Below are 14,640 nucleotides of genomic sequence, written 5' to 3' on the forward strand. Positions count from 1 at the left end.
TTTTAATCCACATCATTTTCTGCATTTTCCCGCTTTCGAGTTTTAATAAAATTTTTTAACCTTTTAAATAACAACATTTTTCATAATTTTCAATTTATGATGATTTAAACATTTTATTTATCAATAAACTGTTGTTTTAAACCGTATTTCACCATTTTAACAATGTACAATACAAATTAGTTTATGTAATCGTATTTTCGATTTACTCAGTCGTTTTAATTAATTTTCTGCCAATTGTAAATCTGTTATAAAAGCGTGAGAGAATTGAGTATAAGCTAATCTAGTTAATTTTAAATTTAATATTTAAATATTCAATTATCTATCGATTGATGTTTCACAAATGTTGTTACTCTATCAGTTTTATGTCATATTGCTAAAGAGTCGAGTATAAGCCTCTCTGGGTAATTAATGATTCATTTTTAAATTTAACATTTTTACAAAAGCCGTTTTTTTTTAATTCCACGGAAATGAGTGTGGAGAGTTCGGTTTAAAAAATCATAACAACGAAGTTTATGCAAAATAAGGAATCATTTTTGAAGCACTACATCTTCATTAAATTTGCTACATCGTTCTTGAGATTTTTAGGTTGATTTATTTAGAGATTCGAAAGAAAACATCTAAAAGGATCATGATGGAATTAATGAGAGGAAATGAATACTTAAAACAGATGAATTTATGGTGAAAACAAATTTATGCAATAATCATTTCTTTATTAAAAAAATCAAAAATAAATACATATATACAAAGTCAATTCACATGATTCTTAGTGGTAATAAGCTACTGGTGCAGCAACTTTAGCGATGGGGGCGGCATAAGTTAAAGGAGTAGCTACTTTAGCAATAACAGGAGTGGCGACTTTAGCAACAACCGGAGCTGCAACTTTAGCGACAACGGCTAAAGGTTCTTTGCGTACAACGGCGTTAAATCCGTGGATGGGATCGGCGGTGTAATCGACGGTTCTTCTGGTGCCATCTGGGTCGGTTAAAGAATAAGATCCTTGGACGACATCGCCATTACGAGTTTCGGTTTGGCTTTTGGAGTCTCCGGTGAGTCCATCTTGGACGTCGTATCCATAAGAGTATTGTGGGTTGGGGTCGTATTCTTCATTGACGATGGTTTTGGCAACAGCTACAGCTGGGGCAACGGTTTTAACAATTGGGGCGGTATAAGCAACTGGAGCGATGGTTTTAGCGGCGTAGGTGTGAACAGCTGGAGCGGCATAGCTATGAACGGCTGGAGCAGCATAAGTGTGGACAGCGGGGGCTGCATAACTATGAACGGCTGGAGCAGAATAACTATGAACGGCTGGAGCAGCATAAGTATGGACAGCGGGGGCTGCATAAGCTACAGGAGCGGCAGCGTAAGAGCTAATAACTCCTGCTTTGGCATAAGCCAAGATAGCGGCGAAAATGAAGAGCTATAAAACAAGATATTATTAGAAAATTACAATTTAAGAATGGTTGTGTTCTTACTTTCATTGTTATTCTTGTTGGTGTTTCTATATCGAAATCCAAGCGACTTCTGATTTCGAATTCGGCGGGCGGACTTTTTATACCAGAACAATGTGGTAACAACGAAGACGGTAAACTGGATTTAGTTGCTTACCACGCCCCGCGTGTTCACTTTTTCCACGGAATTTTAAATGTCCTCGTGAAGGTTACACAAATCGTCAATAAATAAATTTTTGGGAAATGAGACCGATGATTTAGACCGCAATGAAAGGTGACCTAGATTTTAACTTGTTGGAGCAGTCTTGTATAGAACGAGATAGAAAGTTGATCGACATAAGAGATTATTTGTATCAATTTATGAGAAGCTTATTAATTATCTTGTAAATGACACTTTAATATAAAAATAATGTATAATTTTTTTTTGCGACATTATAAATCTTAATAATGTATTGAGTAATCGATATTTTATACGTTAATGTCGTAATTATCTTATAAATATTGTATTGTAGGGATTTCTAATATACCAGGAATTTCATATAACTTGAAATAGATGACACATAAAATGCAACTTAAGGTAAGTTTCCACATGCACTGGCGCCAGTCAGCTGGCACCAGTTTAATTGCATGTGGAAATAGCAATAATCCATTGACGCCAGTAGCACCGATAAAGTTGACGAGCAACTGTATAAACGTCTCTGTATAAAATTTTGTGATAAACTGTCAAAAAAGTGGACATCACAACAAATAATAACGTTTTTGGAAACATATGAAGAATACCCGTGTTTGTGGAATCATAAAATTCCAGAAAATTATGACCGAACTGCAAGAAATGAAGCCTTAAGAAGAATACTTGTGATTATGCCGAAAACAGTTCCCAATTTTGAGGAAATCTCGGCAAAAGCAAAAATACGAAGTAGGGGAGAGTAGCTGAAGTTGGAGCGTTGCCTTGATTAGACCACCATCGTAACTTGAAAACTATAAAGTTAATGTATTCTTAATATAGACAACTTATGTTGCTCAACATTTTGAACATCACGTCAATTGTAGCATTAACAAAAGGCACTTTTATTACTAGATGGACATATCACACACAGCAGAAATTTGGAACAGCTCTTTGTTTAAACGTAACGGATGTTAACTAGAAAACGGTGGACAGCACACGTGGAAAATTAATTAAATATTTCACTTCTATAAAGCTCGACATACGCGTTAATGAAAAATCATAGTTTCCTCACTTATACTATAATATACTATCACTTAGACACAAGAAACTTTTCTTGGTCAATGTAAAGGGGACGAAATAAGCCAAATGCAGATTTGTAAATTGCTGAATGAAGCATATGGAAAAGCAGCTACAGTTGCAACTGCCGAAAAAGCTTTCCGAGCTTTATAAGAGCTTTTTCAAGATAGCCAATTTGCATCATCAGATATTTTGCAACCTAAACCAAGCACTGAGCCTGAGCCAATATCGATGTCATCAAGTGGCAGTGAATTCGATGACACTCTTGTTAATGTATGTCAAACTAGAACAATCGAAAATTTGGAGAACGTTTTTCATGAAATGTGACCGCCTCTAAAACTGAATCCAATGCTTCAATCCAATCATCTTCTCGAGCTAGAGCAATTGCCCAGAAAGCTACATTAATAACAAGCAAGAAAAATCTTTTAAAACTACAGCAAAACAAGAAAAACAAACAAAATTTGGAAAAAAAATACAAAAGAGACAAACTAAGACAAACAAGTATACGCAATGCGTATACAAGTGAATACAAGGTTTTAAAGTCGTGCAGAAGTAGAGCATCAGCTGACGATGTGCATAATTATGACATAATAATGTGTATATTTGATGTGTATGACATAGTTCTCTAATTGTAAGTAAAGTACTTACACCAAGGTAATTTCTATGTGCAATCCACGATCGAACCCCGCAGCTATATTCTGTTTTTCTTTTAAAAGCTTTACTTGCCTCTTATAAAATATCATATAAAACAGCCAGATGTAAAAGGCTCACACCATTGGTGAAGACTTTATTTTGCCAGCTGCGATGGAGATTGTAGAAATTAGGTTTGGAGATAATTTTGCCAAACAATTGCAATCCCTACCTCTTTCAAATGATACTGTTGCCCGGCGAATTGGTGATATAGCCCCAGATGTACAGCATCAGCTTCTTGAAATGTTGCGTGACAAATTGTTTTCGATTCAGCTTGACGAGGCAACATATAGCAATAAAGACGCTCATTTAATTCCGATTTTGTGATGGTATATCGGCAGTAGAAGAACTACTTTTCTGCAAACCTATAGAACTCAAAGCAACAGCACTCGCTTTGTTTGATATTTTAAATGATTTTATTAATGAGGCAAACATAGAATAGAAGAATTGCGTTGGAATATGTGGTGCATAACCCAACCACTTGTGGAACAAAAATCTCCGCAATGTTTCTGGACCCATTGCGTGATCCACAGAGAAGCTCTGGCTTCCAAAGAAATGAGTCCTGGTCTCAACATTGTGCTAACGACGGTTGTAACTGTAGTAAATTACTTAAAAATGAGACCCCTAAAATCAAGAATCTTTAATGCACCTTGCAAAGATATGGGTGCAGAATATTCGACGTTGCTATTTTAATGCGAGGCCAGATATATTCGAGAAATTAAATGCCCTGAAACTACAACTTCAAGGAGCAAACTCATATGTTGGATAGCAATTATAAAGTTAGTGCTTTTTGTATAAAGTTGGAGCTATGGAGCAGAAATGTGAAACAAAAAAAAACTAGAAATGTTTTCAAATGTGAATGAGTGTGTCAAAACATACAAGAAAGAAGAACAGTATGTGAAAGTTGTTTTTGTAATAATAGAAAGTCATTAAGCCATGTTGGCACAGAATTTTAAAAAGTATTTTCTTGCTGAAGAGAACTTAGTAGCAAGTGATCCATTTCGAACTTCTCCCAATGGTCTCCCAAAAGAAGAAATCTTTATAGACTTTACTGCAAGCGGCCAAATCAAGAGAGAATTTAGTAATAAATCTCTCTTTGAATTTTGGGCGGGAGTAAATGATGTCTTTTCTTCACTGAAAACAAGAGCATTTCGTATATTATTGCCATTATCAACATTCTACCTTCGCGAAGCCGGATTTAGAAATCGTCTTAAAGGCTCGTACTGACATGTTTAGTAATTTACTCGAGTAGCGAGTAGCCACTTACCGCTGGAACGTTTACTAGATGGCAACTGACCACATTTAATACGCTCAAGACAGTGGTACTCAAGATGAACATTGAAGAAGAAGTGTCTGAAAAACTTAATAAGCGTATATTGGTTAGAAAGTGTATGAGAAGAATTTCATTAGGAGCATCAGTTGCTCTTCTATTACTATCTCTTAACATATTATCCAGTATTTGAAAGCATTTTATAGATGGAACATAAGCAGTATAGGCACTAGATACAGATTTCATAGAATCCTTAATTTTTTTTTATTTTCAAATTTATCTCCTTTTCTGTAAAACCTGCATATTCATAACTTTTTTCAAATCTTCATAAGCTTTTTGTTTTGCTAACCTGTACCTGTACTTTATAAGTAACACATTTAATACGCCATAAACATTCATGTTTGACATTTTTACTAACAAACTTCACAGTAGTATTTTCGCTCCATCGCCCCGACATGTTTGTTATTATATTATACTACATATTGCTAATTCACTAAACTAAATTTATGCGTTCGCACGTGTTTAGTGGCAAAATATACCACAATCTAACGTTAAATAACAATTAAAACTAGCACTAACAGTAGACTTAGAACTAGAAATATTCAGGTTTAGCCGCGCGTCTCTCAAGACGGCTAAATCCAAATGATTCTAGTTTTAGGTCTTGTGTTAGTTCTAGTGCTAGTGTAAAACTAGAACTAACAGTAGACCTAGAACTAGAAATATTCAGGTTTAGCCGCGCGTCTCTCAAGACGGCTAAACCGGAATGATTCTAGGTGTAGGTCTTGGGTTAGTTCTAGCGCAAAATTAGAACTAACACTAGACCGAAAACTAGAAATATTCGGATTTAGCCGCACGTCTCTCAAGGCGGCTAAACCCGAATGATTCTAGTTGTAGGTCTTGTGTTAGTTCTAGTGATAGTCCTAGTGTAGAACTAGAACTAACACTAGACCTAGAACTAGAAACATTCGGGTTTAGCCGCACGTCTCTCAAGACGGCTAAACCCGAATGATTCTAGTTCTAGGTCTTGTGTTACTTCTAGCGCAAAATTAGAACTAACACTAGACCGAAAACTAGAAACATCCGGATTTAGCCGCACGTCTCTCAAGACTGCTAATCCCGAATGTTTCTAGTTGTAGGTCTTGTGTTAGTCTAGTGATAGTCCTAGTGTAAAACTAGAACTAACACTAGACCTAGAATTAGAAACATTCGGGATTAGCAGTCTTGAGAGACGTGCGGCTAAATCCGGATGTTTCTAGTTTTCGGTCTAGTGTTAGTTCTAGCGCAAAATTAGAACTAACACTAGACCTAGAACTAGAAACATTCGGATTTAGCCGCACGTCTCTCAAGACTGCTAAACCCGAATGATTCTAGTTGTAGGTCTTGTGTTAGTTCTAGTGACAGTGCTAGTGTAAAACTAGAACTAACACTAGACCTAGAACTAGAAACATTCCGATACTTTCTAGTTCTAGGTCTAGTGTTAGTTCTAGTTTTAATTCAATAAAAGTATACAACATAGTCATATCCAGAGCCCGGACAGTTTAGGAAAGTGATCCTAAAACGCCTCCCACTCCAGTCTCAATATTCAATGAATTAAATCGAAGCATACGCTTATCAAGGCATTCGTTTAGTGTGGAGGGGCGCACGTTTCCTAAACTGTCCGGGCTCTGGTCATATCTTATGTTAACTAGCGCTACTTACCACTGTCTCTAGAACTAACATTAGACCTAGAACGACAAATATTCGAGCTTAACCGCACGTCTCTCAAGACTGCTAAACTTGAATTATTCTAGTTCTAGGCCTTGTGTTAGTTCTAGTGATAGTGCATAACTAGAACTAACACTAAATCTAGAACTAGAAACATTCGCGTTTAGCTGCACTTCTCTCAAGACGGCTAAACCCGATATTTAAAAGAAAAAACATGTCAGTTCTACCTCACCTTGGGTCACCCAATGATATCAATAATTACTTTATTGCAGCGGTATCGGGGGGGGTGTTCCTGACTTAGAACTGGTCAACTTTTATAATTCCAACAAACGGAATAACTTGTCTTTTGGCTTTCGCGTGGTGGAGGATATGGATGTGGAGCGTGGAATTAATTCAATTAAGAGCAATGCGCTTGGTCATGATCGTCTCAATATTAAATGCTTAAAATTGTGCTGTCCACATATATTACCTTATATTCGCGATACTATAAATGCGTGCATCGAAACATGTGTTTTTCCAATGACATGGAAGAAAGCCGTAATAAAACCGCTTTCCAAAATCTCTAAACCTACGGTACTTAGCGACCTGAGACCCAGTAGTATTCTGCCAGTATTAGCAAAGGTTGCAGAAAAAATTCTTTATGAACAAATGATCTCCTTTGTGGAGGAGAGTGACATACTACCACAGAACCAATCAGGTTTCAGACGGGGTTACAGTTGCACGACAGCATTGATGCATATCATTGATGATATAATTCGTGAAACAGATAGAGGTAATTTAACAGTTCTTTGCCTTCTAGATTATTCAAAGGCGTTCGATACGGTCAATCATGAGACAATGGCATCAATTTTGAGGTATTCCGGTTTTGATGATAAGTCTACCCGCTTATTATATGATTTTCTAACACATAGACAACAAGCCGTATTTATGGGTGATGAACAATCTGAATATCAATACACTAGTTCGGGCGTTCTTCAGGGTTCTATACTCTCGCCTTTGCTTTATGCTTTATATACATCAAACTTTAACCAAGGGGTTATGCATTGCAAGACCCATTTTTACGCCGACGACACGCAAATATACTATTCTTTTCCGGCTCATGATATAAAACAGGCTTGTGTGCGAATTAATAGTGATCTAGAATATTTGCGTATCACCTCAAGCCGACATGGACTTAAAATTAATCAGAAAAAATCAAACGTTATTTTGTTTGGTCCTCAGAAACAAAAACAAAAAGTCATTAATGACTTACAAATTTGTGTAAATAACGAATTACTACCTATTCAAAAAACAGTAAAAAACTTAGGCATTTTAATCGATGAGGGCCTTACTTTTAATGAACACGTCAATAAATGCGTTCAAAGAGCTTACAGTAGCCTTAGAATTATTTATACTAACAGAGCCTTTGTTAATCATAGTGCAAAAGTGCGCCTATGCGAAAGTTTAGTACTATCAATGTTTAATTATGGCGATGCATTGTATGCACCCTTTCTGTCCTGTGCATTGAAGAGGAAAATTCAAAAGGTACAAAACACCTGTATCAGACTAATTTTTGGGTTGAAACGCAGAGATCACGTCAGCTGTAAGCTGCCGGTTTTAAAGTGGTTGAACATACAGGGGAGAAGAATGTTGCATGCTGTAGGTTTTTACCATAAATTACTCACTCTACATAAACCAGCGTATCTTGTAAAAAAGTTGTCTTTTCGGGGTGACGTGCACTCGGTTAATGTGAGGTTTAAGGGAAGGCTATCTCCACCAATATTCCACACTATGAGTTTTAAAAAATGCTTCTCATACCAGATATGCAAAGTAATTAATGAGCTCCCTTCTGGTTGCGCATTGACAGAGTGTAGGTCTGCCGTCACCGCCAGGAGGCGCTATGCTGATTTTCTGTTTGGGCAGCAGTGTTCGCAATACCTGCAAATCTCTTAATAGTCACAGATCTTGCTTTTGCGTTTGAATGTTTTTGTAATCTTTTTGTTCTACCTAAATTTGTTCTTAATTTCTGGGGAACCCTTTCGAGTACTGACATGGTATCGATAACGACTTGTTGTGGCCTTTGGTAGTATTCACCTAAGTATTATATGTTAAAACTCTTGTTTTGTTTACAGCTTTATACCGTTGTCGCGATTCTTTTTTTATATTTAACACGCTATACTGTTTTTTTTTCTCTTTATATACTTTATGGTGAGGTGGAAGAACAATATATATTGAACCTTACCATAAGATTGATCAGTTGTTTATTGGAAACCATTTTTAGTTGTTTATTCTGAAGTGTAGTACATTGTGATCAATAAATATTATTATTATTATTATTATTATACTTTCTAGTTCTAGGTCTAGTGTTAGTTCTAGTTTTAGTGCAATAAAAATATGCAACATAGTGACATCTTATGTTAACTAACGCTACCTACCACTGTTACTAGAACTAACATTAGACCTAGATGTTATTTATTAATGTCAAATTATATTCACATGTTGCATTTTATGTGGGACAAGGTACGCCCTGGTTTCTATGGTAATATATTTTTGTATATTGCATCTTAAGTAAAATTCACTGTATATTCAAGCTCCGCTCTATTCTATAATTTAACAATCTAACTTAATAATGGATAAATTGTTTCAGAAAGGGATGAATATTTTAGAACGTTTTAAAGCTTTAAAATCCGAATCGATTTCGTTTTAGTTAACCACGCCATCTATAGTAGAAACGCTACGACATCATCTTTCCCCCTTTCGAAACCAACAACCGGCGCCGCCACCAAATCGAATCGTTTCTACTTCCACCACCACCAACCCGTTTACCACACCACGTTTTGTCGCATTGTAAATGACAGTTGGTTTGATGGTGCGGTGGTCTCGTGTGCGTTTCCGAACTGAAATGCCGGGGCGGTTTCAGGTGTCCGGGCTACATGACAATCGCTGAAAGTGATGCATGTGGACGTTGCAACGTCGAAAACGAAACCCAACAATCCGTCGGGGACCTGGAAATTATTGATTTCCAAAAAGTCGTCGACGACGATGTCTTCAACGTCTCAAAACTGACCTAGTAGTATCAAATTAAAGCTTTTTCGAGGTGTTTCAGTATTAACAAAAAAATCAGTATTAAAATTCAATTTCGTCCATTTTTCACTTTTTGTCCTAAAAATAAAACATGATTTTGATAAAAATTTAAATACAATTTGATATTCCACAAGTTGCTAACAAAATTATGAATGAACTTTACATAAAACGTGAATGAAAGTTCAATATCGATTTTAAAAGGTTTCATGAAATAAACCGTAAAAGCGGCTTCAAGTTGTAATTTATTATCGTAATTGTAATAAGATGGGTGATAATCACGACAATATCATCACATCAATTTTATAATTTTTTCATTCAACTTCAAGTTTAAATCAATTAACAAAGTAGAACAAAAGTTCATATTTATTAACACATTGATCTTAATAAGAAATTCAAATTAATGACTTGAAGTATTTAGATTGAACGATATTGCGATCTCTGGATAAAACTGTCAAACCGTAAAAGTGTTGCCGTTTATGCGATAATTTACGATCGAATTTGCGTTCTGCTGCCAAAACGCCGCCTACTTGCCAACGATATTTCAAAAATTAATACGCGCTCAATTCGGCCTCTGAGGCAATCATTTTCGCGTCAAAAATCGATAGGGACATTGTAAATAAACAACGCACGTGTTATGAGATATTCACGAAAACCTAGTTTTTAAAAATCAATAATAATAGGAGAGAATTTCAGCAGTGCGGCGGCGGCTACGAATAAAATAGTTGGGATAACTCCGACAGATGGCGGTCGTTTGTGAAATTTATAACTTGGAAACTAACCGTGCGATGGCGCTTGAGCAAAACTTAAAGTGATGGGGGTGATGAGCTTTTTTATTTGATTTTGGAATTTTGAAAGAATTGAAATTTGGGGGGGTTTTATTATTTTCGTATCGGAGGTATTTTTATTTTGCGATGCCACCGAGAAACGGGGTCGTTATGTGTTCGCTATGCCCGAGAAAAAAGGCGGCACCGAAAAAACTGGTTCGTTTCGACAGTTTCGTCGATACGTTTTCTATTTCCGATACGAATTCGGCTTCGCACTATCGAAAGGTAAGAAAATAAAATTTTATTTTGGTCTAGAATATACAGGGTGAGTTTTTTTCCATGTTTAGTATGGAGATTTCGAAAACTAGCTGAGCTCTTTACGATTAAATAGGGAAAGAATTGCAGTTTCATGAAGTCAATTTAATGATAGTTAAATTAAGACATAAATATTGTTAGGTACTATTTTTCTCTGCACGCGTAGGAATACGTTTGTTAGGTCCTACTTTTCTCTCCACGCGTAGGAATATTTATATTTTTTATTTTATATGTTCAAAGTGTTTACCATAATGGTTAATGCACAAGTGACATCTTTTTAAAACAGAATTTGTAGCTTTTCTAACAGAACGTCTATCAATATTAGCAAAAGCTTCTAGAAGGTGATCTACTATAAGTACGAAGGCACAACACATGTATGTTGTTCCCGATTTTCGATATCGTCACTTCGAACCAGTTTCTGAAGAAGGTTGCAACCAAGGTTTATGTATAAGAGGTTGTCTAGATTCGTACGCAACCATACTGCGCATTACGTCACATGTGGAAAATAATACCGCCAAGTAATTCAAATTAAACAAATGCAAGGAGCACCACATGGCCATGAGGTTGCGTGCGCAATCCGTGATCGCTTACGTCACGAAACATTCCTGCTCTTGCCCCTCGCCCACAAACTAAATCAAAATATTGCAGCATAGGTACTTAGACAACCTTTAATATACAGGGTGTCCCGCAACGATTGTACAATACTGCATCAGCATATTCTATGATCGAAAATAAACAAAAAAAGCCTAATAAACATAGGTCAGAAAATGGACCATTTTCGAGATATTCAAAGATTTAGTTTCATAAGTTGATATTGTTAACATCATGAATTTAAATTTGTTTTTATAATAATTAAGTCGTTACTATGATTACGATAAGTAGTTTAATCAAAAAAAAATAATAATACTTCACGAAATTATTATTTTACTATTTAATTTAATAAAACTATTAAGTATGGCTCCTATTAATTACTCCAAGGAAGAGATGGCGGATATGGTGTATTGTTACACCCTATCTACAAGGCCGGTGGAATTAGAAGAAGCAATTTTGAGAAGAGTTGATGAAAAGGCCTCAACCAGCATTAGAAAAAATTCTGCACAAGAAACATTAACAAAACAACCGTTCACCGCATGTTAAGGGAGCAGTTGCTTTATCCTTACAAGACCATTCAAGCTCTAACAGAAAATGATGGCGAAAAAAGAGAGATTTTTTGTAGGTGAGCCATATAGGAAGAGGTAGTAAACGTCGACTTTCCCATAAACATTGTATTTACAGATGAAGTAACATTTACTTAAAGCGGAATTTTTAATATTCATAATGCACATGTTTGAAATGATGAAAATCCCCATGCAATACTAGAAACTCATCATCAGTGGCAATTCAGTGTTGATGTATGGGCTCGAATTATAGGTGATCAGTTATTAGGTCCATTTTTTCTTCCAAAGAGATTGACAGCCGATGCTTACATACATTTTTTACAAAATGACCTTACAGAGGCATTTGATGAATTACCTCAACAAATTCTAGAAAATTGCTACTTTATGCACGATGAAGCACCAGCACATTATCCACGCGCTACTCGAGCATACTTAAATAACAGATTTAGCAATAAGTAGATTGGCCGAGGAGGTCCTGTCCCGTGGCCACATCGTTCACCAGATTTAAATCCGTTAGATTTTTGGTTTTGGGGATATTTAAAACAAATAGTTTATTCTGAAGACGTTCAAATTGTGCAGGATTTGAAAAATAAAATTAGTAATGCATTTGACACAGTAAAACAAATTATGACATGAATCTTTTCCAATTTGTTAAATATTCGTTGTTTTTATGCTAGTTGAACGATTTTCTTCGACAGTCTTTGTTACTTGTTTTGTTAAATTATTAATGAACTGTATTAATTAACTTAATATTATCTTATTATTTATTAAATTTTATCTTAACCATCGTAACCATGGTAATCATATAATTACTGCATCTAAATCGTTACAATTAATGATGTTAACAATAGGTCAACTTATGAAACTAAAACTTTGAATATCTCGAAATGGTACATTTTCAGACCTGTGTTTATTAGACTTTTTTTGTCTATTTTCGATCAGAGAATACGCTGATGCAGTCTTGTACAATCGTTGCGGGACACCCTGTATAAACCTTGGGTTGCAACATGGCATCCAAAACGTCAAACCTTTTCTTAAAAGACGCCTGGCAAAACCCGACAGTTTCTAGTGTTAGTTCTAGTTATAGTTCAATTAACACCGGCCGTGAAAGCCTTCGTACTTATAGTAGATCACCTTGTAGAAGATTTTGCTAATATTGATAGATTTCTGACCGTAGTACCTAAAGATATAATGTACGGGAACGATTTTTAACACTTTCAAAAATATGTTTATTACTACTTAAACTAAGAGACATAGAATTTTTTTCTTATTTTTACTAGAACAGGGTTGGCCTCTCACCCGGTGCCGGCGTGATGTTGAATTTCGGGACATCCTGTATGTATAAGTCGAAAAACTAATTAATAATTTATTAACGCTAATTACAAGCTAATTATTAACTAATTGCGTCGCGTCCGGTGTGAGGCGGGAGGAGGTCTTCGTGTTCACCACCATCTTCCATGTTCTGCTAAGCTCTCAGCCATCTTCTCTGTTGACGTTATTTCTATGTCGATGGATCTCTATGGCTTCTCTTGTCAGTCTTTGGCAGTATCTGTTGTCCCTAGCGAGCACCTTTGTTTGACCAAAGTCTATTCGGTGTCCCTCTGCATGGCAACGTTCCGCAACCGCTGACTGCTAGATCTTCTTCCACCTCACATCCCTTTCATGCTCCTTGATGCGGTACTCGTCGATACGTCCAGTTTAGCCAACGTAAACCTTCCCACAACTACACGATAGTCGGTAGACTTTCGCTCCTTTTAATGGAGTTAGTTTGTCCTTGGCTATCCGTACCGCACTACGATGTCGTTCTTCTTGAGGTGCCTAGCAACTCGTTCCGTTACACCTGAAACATAGGGAAGACAGATAAATCCAAGTGGTTTTCTACTTACCGCGTCCTCCCTCTGCTTTCGCTGCTTGATGGTCCGGTTGATGTCCCTCGAAGTGTATTCCTTCTTCTGCAGCACGCCTCGTAGAAAGTGTTGCTCCTTCTTCAAGTTATTTCCTTCACATATTCTCGCTACTCGCTGAAATAAACTACGGATCACGGACCTCTTCTGTTGGGGATGATGATGCCTGCAGATACCTGTTGGTATGGGTCTTCTTCCGATATACACCAAGATCTATATCTCCACTTGTCGTCCTGGTGACCAACACATCTGGGAAGGGTAGTTTTTCGGCAGATTCTATTTCCATGGTAAACTTGATCATAGAATGTTGTGAGTTCAAATGATCCAAGAAGTGTCATCCACATGTCAAAGCCATAGTTTTGGTTTCCACTGGCTCTTCTTCAAAGCGTCTTCTTCGAATAATTCCGTGTAGAAATTTGCTAAAACTAGCAATAATACAGATTCCATGGCTGCCCTTCGAACTATCGAAAATACATCGACGATAAAAAGTACTCGACTCGAGTACTGGCACGTATGCTGGTAATCCCCCCGGAATGAGCTTCTGGCGGAGACCATCCACCAGTTGCAATCTGGTAATCTGAGTGTAGTATTTGTGAAACTGCCATTTTACATAAATGAAATCTATGCTTTTTAGTACTCTTACGACAGTTGAGTTGCTTCAGTTGCAACTTGTCGTGTTGAAACCGATGGATCTTGATGGATTCGTGCTAATATATTTACTTCTGTCTCTTCATTGACGCCTGTTGCATCTTTAGTTGGTTTACAGAAAGAACCATACTCGCCCAAATTATTAATTAGACTGTTAAAAGTAGGCGATGATCAAAATATTGTTCAAAATACTGTTCTGCAGCTTGTACTGCATTTTTATGGCAATAAATGTAACGCTTTTCTTGAGCAAAACAATTGATATTGATTATAATTTACAAAATCTCAATCAACGTTAATTAGAAACTAAACAAAACTTACGTTTACCTTAAGCTGTCATAACCAAACGTATTTATAGCATACTACCTGAGCAGTTTGCAAATTAACAGAATAAATGGTTATAATTTATTTATTAATAAAAATATCTATGTCACGTG

At 36.4% G+C, this 14,640-nt stretch overlaps 3 protein-coding genes across 11 annotated transcripts in view; 1 reads left to right on the forward strand and 2 right to left on the reverse strand.

Moving 5' to 3' along the window:
- The window catches only part of LOC111418336 (larval cuticle protein A2B-like), a 101,966-nt gene extending 100,473 nt beyond the window's left edge, over positions 1-1,493 (reverse strand). Inside the window, exon 1 of the mRNA XM_071194904.1 lies at positions 1,473-1,493. Coding sequence (XP_071051005.1) covers positions 1,473-1,478 — 6 coding nt within the window. The 5' untranslated portion in view covers positions 1,479-1,493. The remainder of the gene's footprint in view (positions 1-1,472) is intronic.
- LOC111418340 (discs large 1) overlaps positions 1-14,640 on the forward strand; it is a 439,942-nt gene that overhangs the window by 331,082 nt on the left and 94,220 nt on the right. Inside the window, exon 1 of one of the 9 annotated variants that reach the window (XM_071194894.1) lies at positions 10,140-10,467. The exons of the other annotated variants lie outside the window; for them this stretch is intronic. Within the exon in view, the coding sequence (XP_071050995.1) occupies positions 10,330-10,467 (138 nt within the window). The 5' untranslated portion in view covers positions 10,140-10,329. Of the gene's footprint in view, positions 1-10,139; positions 10,468-14,640 lie in introns of those variants that run through there. 9 annotated transcript variants of the gene reach the window in all.
- Positions 690-1,533, reverse strand: LOC111418349 (larval cuticle protein A2B-like). The gene is made up of 2 exons (XM_023050869.2): positions 1,473-1,533; positions 690-1,417 (listed from the first exon to the last, which is right to left on the reverse strand). The coding sequence occupies exons 1-2, from the start codon at positions 1,476-1,478 to the stop codon at positions 764-766; spliced, it is 660 nt and encodes a 219-aa protein (XP_022906637.2). The 5' UTR covers positions 1,479-1,533; the 3' UTR covers positions 690-763.

This window comes from Onthophagus taurus, chromosome 3 (genome assembly GCF_036711975.1).
Source record: "Onthophagus taurus isolate NC chromosome 3, IU_Otau_3.0, whole genome shotgun sequence".
NCBI lineage: Eukaryota > Metazoa > Arthropoda > Insecta > Coleoptera > Scarabaeidae > Onthophagus > Onthophagus taurus.